Raw genomic sequence first — 13,188 nt, forward strand, 5'->3', positions numbered from 1 at the left:
GAAAATGATGATTTTTTTCTTCTTTTGAATAATGTTTTATTAGCTAAACTTGACTAAAATATGACTTTTTCTATTAATACTTACGAATAAAATAGAATCACTATTAACTCTAATCTAGAATTACTAATCATTATTTAGTTTCCCCTCAGAAATAGACAGAAAATATGAAACGATACATTACTCTTTTTACAATCATGCTTTACTTTCACCACATCCATTCTCTCCAATTATTCAGACTTTATACGTCTTCACTTGTAAAGTATTTGGCTTATAAAATCATGCTAATTATGTAGCGAAATACGGATTCAATTTTACATTTTTTCTAAAACAAAAAGATATGGCTAAATAATGAAGTCAGAAGAAAAAAAAAATGTATCCGACACATGGCAACACTATTTTGATTACGGCGATTTCTCAAAATATGCCAAAAGATTCGTGTCTAACATCCGGTCAATCAGTTTTTAAGAAAAATGGCAAAAACTTATGATTACTTGTTTAAATTATTGTTAATCGGAGATTCGGGAGTCGGTAAAACGTGCATATTATTTAGATTTTCCGAAGATGCATTCAATACCACGTTTATATCGACTATCGGTGAGTCATTTTGGATGTACATTCTTGAATGCATCTTTCTAAAGGTTAATTTGCTATTAGCAAATTCTTTGTATTATTTTCTTAAATGTTTATATTTTCTACCCCTCTATTCGGTTTGAGATTAGTCTTCTTCTCATTCTGTACAAATTGCTTTGTAAATTTCATTGTGCTAGGTGACAGATCATTGTGTATACCTTAAGAACATCCGACGTCTACATGTTTTAAATAATTGATTTTAATTGGAATTAATGAGAAATGATTCATCTAAATCGTTCTAAACTTAAGAAGATGCATTTTTAATAATTAGATAAAATATTAACACCAGACTATGTTGGCATATTATGATGTATTATTCATTTAAAAAAAAAAACATTTCAACCACTCAAAATGACATGTTTATTCTTTTTTTTTCAGGCATAGATTTTAAAATTCGAACGATAGATCTTGATGGAAAGAAAATAAAATTACAAATATGGTAAGTACTTACTTAATCATATGAGAAACGATAAACCCCATTATTATATTCTACACTCTGCGCTTCTTTGATTTCATTACATGTTTCTTATCAAATGTTTTTCACTCCTAAATCCAAGAATCTGGAGTGCAGGACTGACATATGCATGGTGATCCAAATAGGGTTTTTAAATGATATATCAAATGCTTGTAGGGACACAGCTGGTCAAGAGAGGTTCAGGACAATAACTACGGCATATTACCGCGGGGCCATGGGTATAATGCTCGTGTACGATGTGACTAATGACAAAAGTTTTGAAAATATAAAAAATTGGATTCGAAACATCGAAGAGAATGCCAGCGCAGACGTGGAAAAGATGCTGCTCGGAAACAAGTGTGACCTCAATGACAAGAGACAGGTACTATTTTGAAGTTATCTTTAATTTTCAGGAAGCAAGCAGAAGTCTGCAGGTTTTTAATTTAAGTATTGCAAAACTGAAAAGAGTTGAAAACAACATTAATATTTGTCGGTTGACATTACACAAACGAGCTTTCGTATCTTCATCACATGTGATCATAAGATTTTGAATAGATGAAAAAGAATATATGGAAGTCTGGGCATTTACAGGGCTTACGACCTATCATAGGCTGGTTTAAGTGTAACATTTACCATTCTACCCGTGATTGACGACAACACCATACTCAAATTTCGGATGTTGTCGGTAACATGAAATATATGTAAATGTGTAATCATAAAGGTCTCTGCTAATCAAAAAATTTGCTAAACTCAACTATAGATGGTACTGCGAACGAGCATAATAAAGAAGGTGTCAACTAAAGCATAAATACAACTTCCAAATTTTGAGTAGTGTGGTCCTCAATCATGGGTAGAATGGTGAATGTATATAAAGTAATCACGTAAACCAGCCTATGAGAGGTCTTAAGCTCCGTAAATATCCATACTTCCATATTCTTCTTATTCTATGTTAACATACCTACTTTACATATAAAAGGATTTTTAAATTCCAAAAGACTTCATCTGTCTTTTTCATTTAGAAAATTCACTTACTAACGCAGCATTTATTAATTGTGTCATCTCTTGCTCATAACTTCAAGTTGATATGTTTTCAACGAAATTATATGTTTCCTTTTGTTTGCGCTGTGTGCGTAAGCCAGCATTTGCATCTTTATTATAGAGACCGCAAGGTTCATGAAGAGGGAATTCAGAAAATTATGATTATGTATTCAACACATATATAATTATGTCTGATTATATCATATTTTAAAAAAAATGCTATGAAATTGAAAAGCAAATAATATACATAAATATAATATACCCAAAACACAAAAACACGTAAAAAAACCAACACACCTCTTTTGGTCATAATTACTTAGATTATTATGCATTAAAAGTCATTAAAAATAGAAACTCAATATAAAAGAGATATTTATAAATGGATAATTTAAGTGGGTAGATCTGAAATATCATCATTCGACATGTTGTTGCATGTCATGAACAATTTTCTTTCATTATAATTTTAGAAATATATGATGTTAAAAGTGCCCTCAGCACGAGAAAATTGAGCAAGGGCATTTTATTGTAATTTATAATCATGCATATGATGAAATATAAATAAGTACTAGAATTTGGGGTGGCTTTTAAATATGGGCAACACTGTATTGATCGTGGCGACCCCCCAATTCCATAGATAATTGTTTAGTAATGGACTCTCAACTAAATCCCAGGTATCGAGAGAACGTGGTGAGCAGTTGGCTGTGGAGTATGGGATCAAGTTTGTGGAGACCTCGGCCAAGTCCTCTGTCAACGTGGAGGATGCCTTCTTTACCCTGGCCAGAGACATTAAGGCTAAAGTAGAAAAGAAATTGGTAAGATTTTTTAAATGATAATAAATAATCTTTGTGGAAAAAGTCATGAAATAATAATATATGTTGTACTTTGAATGATTAATTTGTACGCAAATTATTAAAAAAGGTCTGCAACTGATTTGAGAGTTTGTAGATCTGCAATGATTGGCATCACTATTTATTTGTTACTATGCAATCTACCTTGCTAAGTATAAATGCAGTAATGTACAATTTAATATACTCTACATATGTACAATTTTACATACTCTACATATGTACAATTTAACATACTCTACATATGTACAATTTAACATACTCTACATATGTACAATTTAACATACTCTACATATGTACAATTTAACATACTCTACATATGTACAATTTAACATACTCTACATATGTACAATTTAACATTATCTACATATGTACAATTTAACATACTCTACATATGTACAATTTAACATACTCTACGTATGTACAATTTAACATACTCTACTTATGTACAATTTAACATACTCTACGTATGTACAATTTAACATACTCTACGTATGTACAATTTAACATACTCTACATATGTACAATTTAACATACTCCACATACAGGGTGATTTTACAATCTTTTTTCCAATAGACTTTCACTGACAGATCACGCTTGAGTTGTGATGAACTGTCATGGTAGTTTTGTCCAGTATTGTTTGACATTTCATCATGGAAAGACTAACACCGCAACAACTTTTACAAATTGTTCAATTTCAAGACCCGCTGTTTTTGATCAAAATTTTATCCAGCAATGAGGTCCATTTCTGGCTCAATGGATATGTCAATAAGCAAAATTACGGCATTTGGGATGATGAGCAACCCGAATAGACTCGAGAACTTCCATTTCGATTTTTGTAATTTGAATAATTCGGAATATCAGGAAATTCATTCATCATTTTATTTATGATAATTTGCATTTATACAGTATATTAGTAAGTTGACAACGTATTGCATAATTATGCGTATGCATGGCTGTGGAAAGTTGGTAGCAAAAGCATTAAAACCAATTAATAAATGCCCCACAGCGTTAATTCCCTCCTCGCAGCTCAAAATTCGGCGACATAAACTACTCAGTAACGACTCGGTAAGAGGGGTGGCAATTTGTAATATTGTAGTTGAAAAACAACTAATAATATTTTATTGTTTTTTAGTTAAATCTGTATTTTAAAACATTATTATGTTCTTAGATATAATATGCCGATAATGCTGCATTTTGTCAACTCTTTATATTACATTCCCATTTTGAAAAGTTTTTTTTTCTTCTTTTCAATATTTTCATTGGTGTAATTACTGCACTTTTACTTAGCAGGGTATTATTACTGTTGTATTATGTAAATAATTTTAAAATAATAATAGCACATATTTAAATTAATTCAAAGTATATAGGTCAACAACATTGGTCAATTACAATAAGGAGTAAGCAGACAACCCTTTAAAACTTATACATATTTATGTGAACATTTACAGTGACATAATATTTGAGTGAAACGTATAATTAATAATGTTATTTTTCTTCCCCAATGCACACAATCTCCGCTACGCAGAAGGTAAAACAAAACTTGTATATCCTACGCTTTGGTTTGCATCCATTTTACGTTGACTGCGTTCCAGCTGCAATAAAACATGCTTTTACCAGTTGCATCGAAATTCATCTTACACCGGTTTTTCATCAGATCTTGGCCAAACGTCTTCGTAAAATATGGCACCGATTGATGTCTCAATCCAAGATCAATCTATAAAAAATTCATAAAATAATATTACAATATGAGATATTCTTAGTTAATTTTAAATTCATATTTGAACTGAAAATATTTTCTCACTTAATCATGTAAAAAACATTGCAATTGTTATCATAGCGGTAGATAGGATGTAAACAATTCAAATCATCAACAATGTCAAATCTTCAAGAGAGATATTAATTAATTTTTTTTAATACAGTGGAACCTCTCATAGCGAGCATAATTCGTTCCAGAACTTAACAAAAAAAGTAAAAATAAAATGAACATTGTTTTAAAATCACTGTAAATATTTTTTATAACCTAATTATAATGTCTACCGGTTTCAAAGCTAACCGATTCTTTAAGTTATATTAAAATTTTTATGGTGATTTTAAAACAAAGTTACATTTTAATTATATTATTTTTTGTTTTGGCTGTTGCGTAAGTCCCGGCTTGCGCTTCCTCTGTAACTGGTTATGCGAAATGTTCCTTGTCAAGGGAACATCTTTATCACGTTTTTTTCCCTCGTTATGAGAGGTTCCACTGTATTTCGGCACCAATTTTAGGAAGTAAAAATAAAGTTATTGAAATAATGTTACTATATGTCAATCACAATCTGATTCAAGATTTTAGGATTATTTACATGTCATCACAGATGTTTGAGACATATCGCTCACTCCTCTCAAGAACGTCATAAATCAAAAATCGTCAATTTTCAGTTGTGCATGTTTTCGGAATGCCCATAAAATGTACTATATCCCAGCAAAAGAGGTATATTTTAAATGTAATATTTACCAGCTACAGGGCTGAAAGTGTTGTTTTTACATTATGAAGAAAAGGTATTGTTTAAGTATTTTTTTAAATATACTAAATATTTTTCAAATGGAGAAAAAACCTTCACGTTTTACCTAAAAAGATCTGTTGCACAGTAAAAAGTTCAATAAGTGGCTTGATATTTATTTTTGATACATTGTACTATATTTTAAACTTTGAAAACGTTCTCCTGAAAAATCATGTTTTTTGATTTACGACGTTCTTGAAAGGAGTGAGCGATATGTTTGTAGACATTTCAAAAAAAAAATAAGAAAATGAGTTTATGATATGCATATCATTTAAGAGACTTAATACTTAGTCTTAATAGTTAATACTTAACTCTTAACTGCCCAGGCCATGGAAACCCCTCCAATGCCCACGGGGTCCATATGGGCCCAAATGTAATGTATTATATTATTAATCATTGCTCGACTACGGTTTTTTTTTTGAGCTGGCAACACTTCTCTTGTAACACTGACAATACTGCTTCATACCAGTTGAAAAATTGGAAATTTGAAAAAAAAATCCTGGGCAGTTCAGCAGTCATAAATTTCTGGCCCATATGCACCCTTTGGGGCAGTCGTGGGTTAGTACTTAATCTTTTACATAAACATACTACAGTAATTTATGTTACATTTCGTGTGTTTAATAATAAAAATATGTAACCATAAAGCAATAAACAAAGAGAAATAAAAATATCTAAAGCCTCTGAAAACGTATTGATTTCCTTTTACCCATTTTTTTTATATTTACAATTATGTATAGGGTCCGCCATCTAAAGTTTTTTTTTTCAACTAGTGCTTATTTCGTGAATGGTAACACTTAGCTCATGTCTGATTTGACAGATAATTAGTTTTATCCTTCCGCTGAGCGAATATGGTTGTGTATACGCTTGAACAACGCTGGGAAATATTGCGACATTACTTTGAAAATCATGGTAATGTTGCAGAATGTGTGCGAAAATTGCGTACGGTTTTTGGAAGAAGAGAAGCACCGTCAGCTCCGTATGTTCGTTATCTTGTGAAAAAAGTGAAAGAAACTGGCATCCTCATCGATAAACCAAAGCGTGAAAAGCCAAAAACAGTGCGTACACCCGAGAATATCGATGTTGTGGCAGAAAGTGTGCGTGAAGCGCCATCAACATCAATTCACCGTCGTTCTCAACAATTGAACATTTCGGAGACATCATTGAGACGAATTTTGCATAAAGACCTTGGTATGACGCCATACAAAGTCCAATTGGTTCAGGAGTTGAAGCCAACTGACCATCCAATGCGTTTTCGCTTCGCTGAGTGGGCCTGCGATCGACTTACAGAAGATGCCGATTTTGCCAAAAAAATCATCTTTTCGGATGAAGCTCATTTTGATCTTGGCGGGTATGTAAACAAGCAAAATTGTCGTATTTGGGGCACAGAAAACCCGCACGCATACATTGAAAAGCCGGTACACCCAAAACGAGTCACTGTTTGGTGCGGATTTTGGTCCAGAGGCATAATTGGGCCATTTTTCTTTGAAAATGAGCAAGGAGTGGCCGTTACAGTCAATGGCGATCGTTATCGGGCCATGTTGAACGGATTTTTGTTCACAAAAATTGAAGAGGAGGATATTGGCAACATTTGGTTTCAACAGGACGGCGCTACGTGCCACACAGCCGAAGCTACACTCGATGTTTTGCGCCCTTTTTTAAAAAAAAAAAAGTTATTTGGCGGACCCTTTATAAGGAAATCATTAATTTTACTGTCATTTTTTAACTGCATGATTTAGGCTCATCAACTGTTTTATTATTATATATTTTCAATATACCAAAGATACAAATTCATTCATTGTAGCTTCGGAGAGTATCGTTGTCTTATATAGGATGTACTGGATCTGAAAAGATCCGAAGAGATGTTTTATCTCATTTATTATCACTCATTAATGCTGTACTACTTGATAATCAATCTCATCATCTCTAGATTATTCTCAACTTTGTTCTTATGTAATATTTGATTTTTCTGCATGATATTAGTTTTGTTTTTATTGTGAGATTAGTTTGGCTTTATTTAGGTTTAAATTGAGATTTGAAGACTGAAAAATTAATCATTTCATTACCTACACCTGGATTGTATAAGCGCATGGTCTGTTCACACGGCTCCATAAATCTAATTGAAATTTTAGCTGTGTATTTAAAATGGCTTCTTGTTATGTTAGATGATAATTAATAAATCACAGCTCTTATTTTTTAAGATTTTTATTGATATCTCAACACAGTTCGGCTGTCCAAACTCAAAACACAGTAAGGGACTAAGTAGATTTTTGGACTAAGAAGATTCTACCTAGTCCAAAAATGCAAAAAAATGTACTACAAAAAAAATGTCCCTTACTGTGTTTTAAGTTGGGACAGCCGAGGTATTTACAGGGCTTACGACCTGTTATAGGCTGGTTTAAGTAATCACTTTATATACATGTAATATTTACCATTCTACCTATAATTTCTCAATGGTAAAATTTCGAGTTTCAAGTTATATTTGTACTTTAATTGAACCTTCTTTGAACCCTGAAGCGCTCATTGTACAAGTACCCTTAACCCTGAGTAATTTTTGACTAAAAATGAAATTTCGATCCAAAATTAATCAAAATTAATCTGAGTTCATGTTCAAACAAGTTCTCCCCCCTCTCACACTCGCGATGACGTCGCAATAAGTCAAAAGTATCGTCTCGGTTTTTTCTTGGCAGGCCGGTATTCCAGGCCGTAGGGTAATGAGGATAGATGTTGGGGCCGGTATTCCGGCCAGTAGGGTATATGCGTTACTAAATAAAGCCGGTTTACCGTCCTCTAGGGTTCAAAGAGTTAACATGCTAGTTTTTCGACACCATCTACCTTTATTAAATGTATGTATGATTCTTTCTGAATTATTTTACATACCTGAAATGTTCAATTCAATTTATTTATTTACAATTAACGTACACATTACAAACTTAAAATTTAAAGAGTATACGTTAAAATACATTAAAATCAAAAATTTGCAAGAATACTATTGCTAAAGGGTATAGAAGAATCCCGCTTTGGAAAACTCCTTCAGACACAAGGAACAGATCAATATCCAATGAGATATTGTTCAACATAGCGGTAGCTCTTCCTACAGGCATAACCATCAGCAGGTTGGTCCTGTGTTTAGGAATGTGAAACAATCTATGCCGACGCTGTCTTAGATAACTATCGGGAACATACACATGTTCCGGATAATTTCAGGATTATCGATCATACCGCGCAACAATGGATAAAAATTCGTAAACAAATACACATTCCTTCTAGTCTCTAAACTATTGTAGCCATCATACCCTGGAGAAACTCGGCCGGGTAGAGCCAAGGATAATAGCCGTACTCATGGTTTGAATGGTGAATCATGGTTAATTATGGTTAGAATGGTGAATCATTGAACGTCGTGAAATTTATCATATATAAACGACTTCCAAAATTTGAGTAGTGTGGTTGTCGATCATGGATGGAATGGTGAATGTTACATGTGTATAAAGTGTATATAAATCACTTAAACAGTAGGTCGTATGCCTTGTAATTGCCCAGACTTCCATATATTCTCCTTCATCTATTTAAAATAACTCGAACTTGTTGTAAATCTGGTAACAGATAGCGGAGACAAACCCGGACATTGTGAACAAAGATTTTGGACTTGCTCAAAATATTGCTTATATTTCTCGCTTTCAAAATAATCAGTACAGTAAACCCCCCTATAACATTGGGATAGGTATCGCGTTATCAGAGGGAATGTTACAGGGGGTAAATGGTTTTAGATTGTATTTTAATTTAATAATGACGCATTCTAGCTGGTTAAAATGTAAAATGTAATACAATTTAAAACATTCTTCTAACCCTTATCCACACCCCAATGGTGCATAGGGCACTGCATCGTATAGAAGCAGTGTTATATTGATCGTTAAATACATGAATGAAAGGTGATCAGCCTTCCGCTAAATATTCCTATTTAAAACATTAACCCCGTAAAACCTTCCCTCTGATAACGCGGAACCTATCTCTGACGTTATAGGGAGGTTCACTGTATATTTTGTGATGATTAATCTCTTTATAATTCTATAATTTAAATCGATTTATTTGTATTTTTTTAAAACTGTTCGTTTGCGCAGGAGGCCAGCAATCCGACCATCGGCAAGGGGGGCGCTGGCGGGGCGCAGCAGCTCAAGGCCGAGCCCCCGCGGCGCCCGCCCGCGTGGCTGTCCCGCTGCTCCCTGCTCTGACACCGCCTCCGCTCGCACCCGACGCCCCGTCACCCCGCCCTCATCGGCCGGTAAGGCTCGTGTGACACCGGGCCCCCAATCATGCACGCTTTATCCCTATCGATAAGTATCGCGTCGGTAAACTTGACTTTGCTTTTATTCGGGAAAAATTAATACCTACTCTTTTCATTTATTATTCTTCTTCATGTCAGGTCCCCCCAATGTTGACTTTCACTTGAGAGTATGTGTCCCTGTCTTGGGCAGGTCTTAACAGCAACTCAACTGCTCTAATCTCGGTTCAATCTCGTATATTCCGGAGCCATATCGCTCACTCCTTTCAAAAACATCATAAATCAAAAATCGTCAATTTTCAGTTGTGCATGTTTTCGGAATGTTCAGAAAATGTACTATATCCCAGCAAAAGAGGCATATTTTTATCTTAATATTTACCCGTTACAAGGCAGAAAGTTTTGTTTTTGCATTTTGAAGAAAAGGTATTGTTTAATCAATTTTTTTAAATATAATAAATATTTTTCAAATGGAGAAAAAAACCTTCAGGTTTTACCTAAAAAGATCTGTTGCACAGTAAAAAGTTCAGCAAGTGGCTTGATGTTTATTTTTGATACATTGTATTATACTTTTAAACTTTAAAAACGTTCTCCTAAAAAATCAAGTTTTTTTATTTATGACGTTCTTGAAAGGAGTGAGCGATATCTGCCTTCTACCCACACCTCATGGACCCTCTATTTTGCCCTTTTATGATTAGGTGCTATAGCTCGTACTTCTCTCCTCTAAACACATATAGGACACCTTCCTATCAGTTACTATATTGGACTATATTGGTCTGTGGAATGTGTAGCATTCTTTATGTAACCATCATTACAGAATTTATTTAGCATTTTGTCAAAAACTGTGTGAGTGGCCTCTATTCCGCATTTCATTTCGGTTTCTGGGTCGTCATTTTCAAGTAGGACACTTCCAAGGTACTTAAATTTGCTAACTCTATTTTACTAGCCCCATTGTTTATGGCTAGTGATAATTTCCGAGATTAAATTTACACATCAATCTAAGCAGTATTTTCGACAAGGCTATCCGTTAGATGGAAAAAAATATGAATGAAAATATCATACAAGTTTTGCATGGTCACAATTTGTTTTGAATTAAGATAATGGCGACAGTTTTTCCCGAAAATTCTGTAGATAAATTTGTTGAGAAATACTTTTGTAATAGCAGTTTTTCCTTTGTTGTCATTAAATATTTCAATTCTCATAAAATTTAACAAACATGATAAAATGAAGGCAATTTGTGAAGCGTTGTCACTGCCTGAGAGTAAAGTCTCGATATTTGCATCCTCTTTTTGAAATGTGGCCCCTGTGAATATTGGAAAATATCTATATTTTGATCACTATTCGCTTTAATGATGATTGCTTTTCGTTTTCAATAATTACACATTTCACTCCGACTACCCCCGATTGTTATAAGGTGAGTCACCCCCTTGACTGAGTGACTTTTGCGATGATAGATATCCAGTGACAAACCAAAATCCAGTTCATAATAATTAAAAATGAACGGCAGAAGAACTCAGTGCTTATTATCAACTTGTTTTAAATGCCGTTACAAATAAAAGTAAAGTTACGCTTACCAATAAAATACTTATCGATATGATAAATCCATGATATAGCCCTAATATTACACTCTGTGGACCGCATGACATGATATTCAGAGTAAACCCAGGTTCTGAAAAGATGTGATATCCCAAAATATTCTTGTTCAATCATCCCTAATTATATGTTCACTTGATGTTATTCTAAATTATTGTGTGTATTTTAAAGCAACGTGTTTTGAATATCCATGTTTAAAAAATATGTATCCTAAACCAAAATTTTGAGCAAAATATAATTTCCAAATTAGTTCCCTCTAGTTCCTTTCACTCTGGAAGGAATTAGAAGAGGCCTACATCCAGCAGGAGAGATGGCAGACAAAGAACACTTTTTGATCTGAAAAATCTTTGTTAAAATGATTTTACTGCAATTCATTATCGTCCAGAAAATCTGTCTAAAAAATAAGTCTTAATTTTTTTGTGTATTAGAGTTAATCCTCTTTTTCCCGAAAATAACAACTGAAGACTCATTGGTTATGTTCTCCGCACGAGAAAATATTACCCGAGTAAAGTTTGTCTAGAAATGCTGTCCACTGATGCCTTACTACGGTGTGAACTAGTTAATTATCAACAATGACAATATTGGCTACGGTAAATAACACTGAAGTTATTATTAGATTTAAATACAATCATCTCGATGTTCTAAACCATTTTTGTACATTATTTGTAACCTATTCGATAAGTATGTGAAATGAGACACCTGTTTATAATATGTTACGATACGACAGGCAAATAGCGGAAGTTTTGGAAAACCCTGTGATCATGACTGTTAGTTATCCTTGTTTTTTTTTTCAAATGTCAATTTAGACATGTATGTATTATAGTCACGGTGAGTGTTAAATTGGACGTGATCTCTTAACAGGATGTGAGAAGAGATTGTTTGCAGTAAAAGTTACTCATTTTGGCGCCTATTCCAATTTTTTCCTCTAGTTCATTTTATTTCTTACTGTGACTAAATCAGTATTTTAAAAATCCAAAATATCATAAATTATTATTTTCTGTCAACTTGCAGAGTTACGCCTTCTATGTTGTGATAATTGTCTTTTATAGGTCTGATATCCAAATAGTATTTTTATTCCATTAAAATGGTGCGTAGTCATTGACGAAAATCCAGAATGCTATCACATATTTAAATCTAAATTTGTACTATCCATGTTCATATTGTATAGATTACTAATTTAAAGAATTCCATATAAAAAATATGTACATATCGCTCACTCCTTTCAAGAACGTCATAAATCAAAAATCGTCAATTTTCAGTTGTGCATGTTTTCGGAATGCCCAGAAAATGTACTATATCGCAGCAAAAGCGGCATATGTTTAACTTAATATTTACCTGCTACAGGGCAGAAAGTGTTGTATTTGCATTTTGAAGAAAAGGTATTTTTTAATTTTTTTAAAAAAATATACTAAATATTTTTCAAATGTAGAAAAACCTTCAGGTTTTACCTAAAAAGATCCGTTGCATAGTTAAAAGCTCAATAAGTGTCTTGATATTTATTTTAAATACATTGTATTTTATTTTTAAACTTTAAAAACGTTCTCCTGAAAAATCAAGTGTATTTTGATTTATGACGTTCTTGAAAGGAGTGAGCGATATATTATAAAAGCCGGTTCTCATCCCTTTTATCTTATGCTCATTTATTTAAGATCAATATATTGAGTATATGTATATTTTGCAGTGGATTATAGTTTGGACTGATCACTGCCAGGCTATTTTAGACAAAGATTAACAAGAAAAAGAATAGTGAGAAATAACTCTTTTATCAATTTAAATATACTCTCCGAGGGCACCTCTTGATTTTTCCAAAAT

The 13,188-nt window shown here is 33.1% G+C and overlaps 1 protein-coding gene across 1 annotated transcript; it reads left to right on the forward strand.

The window, feature by feature from the left end:
* Window positions 1-403: 403 nt before the first annotated feature.
* Window positions 404-13,102, forward strand: Rab8 (RAS oncogene family member Rab8). Its single transcript, XM_088257751.1, has 6 exons — window positions 404-594; window positions 1,009-1,069; window positions 1,262-1,466; window positions 2,794-2,934; window positions 9,626-12,578; window positions 12,966-13,102. Exons 1-5 carry the CDS (start codon window positions 471-473, stop codon window positions 9,734-9,736), a joined length of 642 nt encoding a protein of 213 aa, XP_088113877.1. The 5' UTR covers window positions 404-470; the 3' UTR covers window positions 9,737-12,578; window positions 12,966-13,102.
* Window positions 13,103-13,188: the final 86 nt, after the last annotated feature.

This window comes from Brachycentrus maculatus, unplaced genomic scaffold (assembly GCF_059751285.1).
Source record: "Brachycentrus maculatus isolate JH-2025_06_01 unplaced genomic scaffold, ASM5975128v1 h1tg000087l, whole genome shotgun sequence".
In the NCBI taxonomy this organism is placed as follows: Eukaryota; Metazoa; Arthropoda; class Insecta; order Trichoptera; family Brachycentridae; genus Brachycentrus; species Brachycentrus maculatus.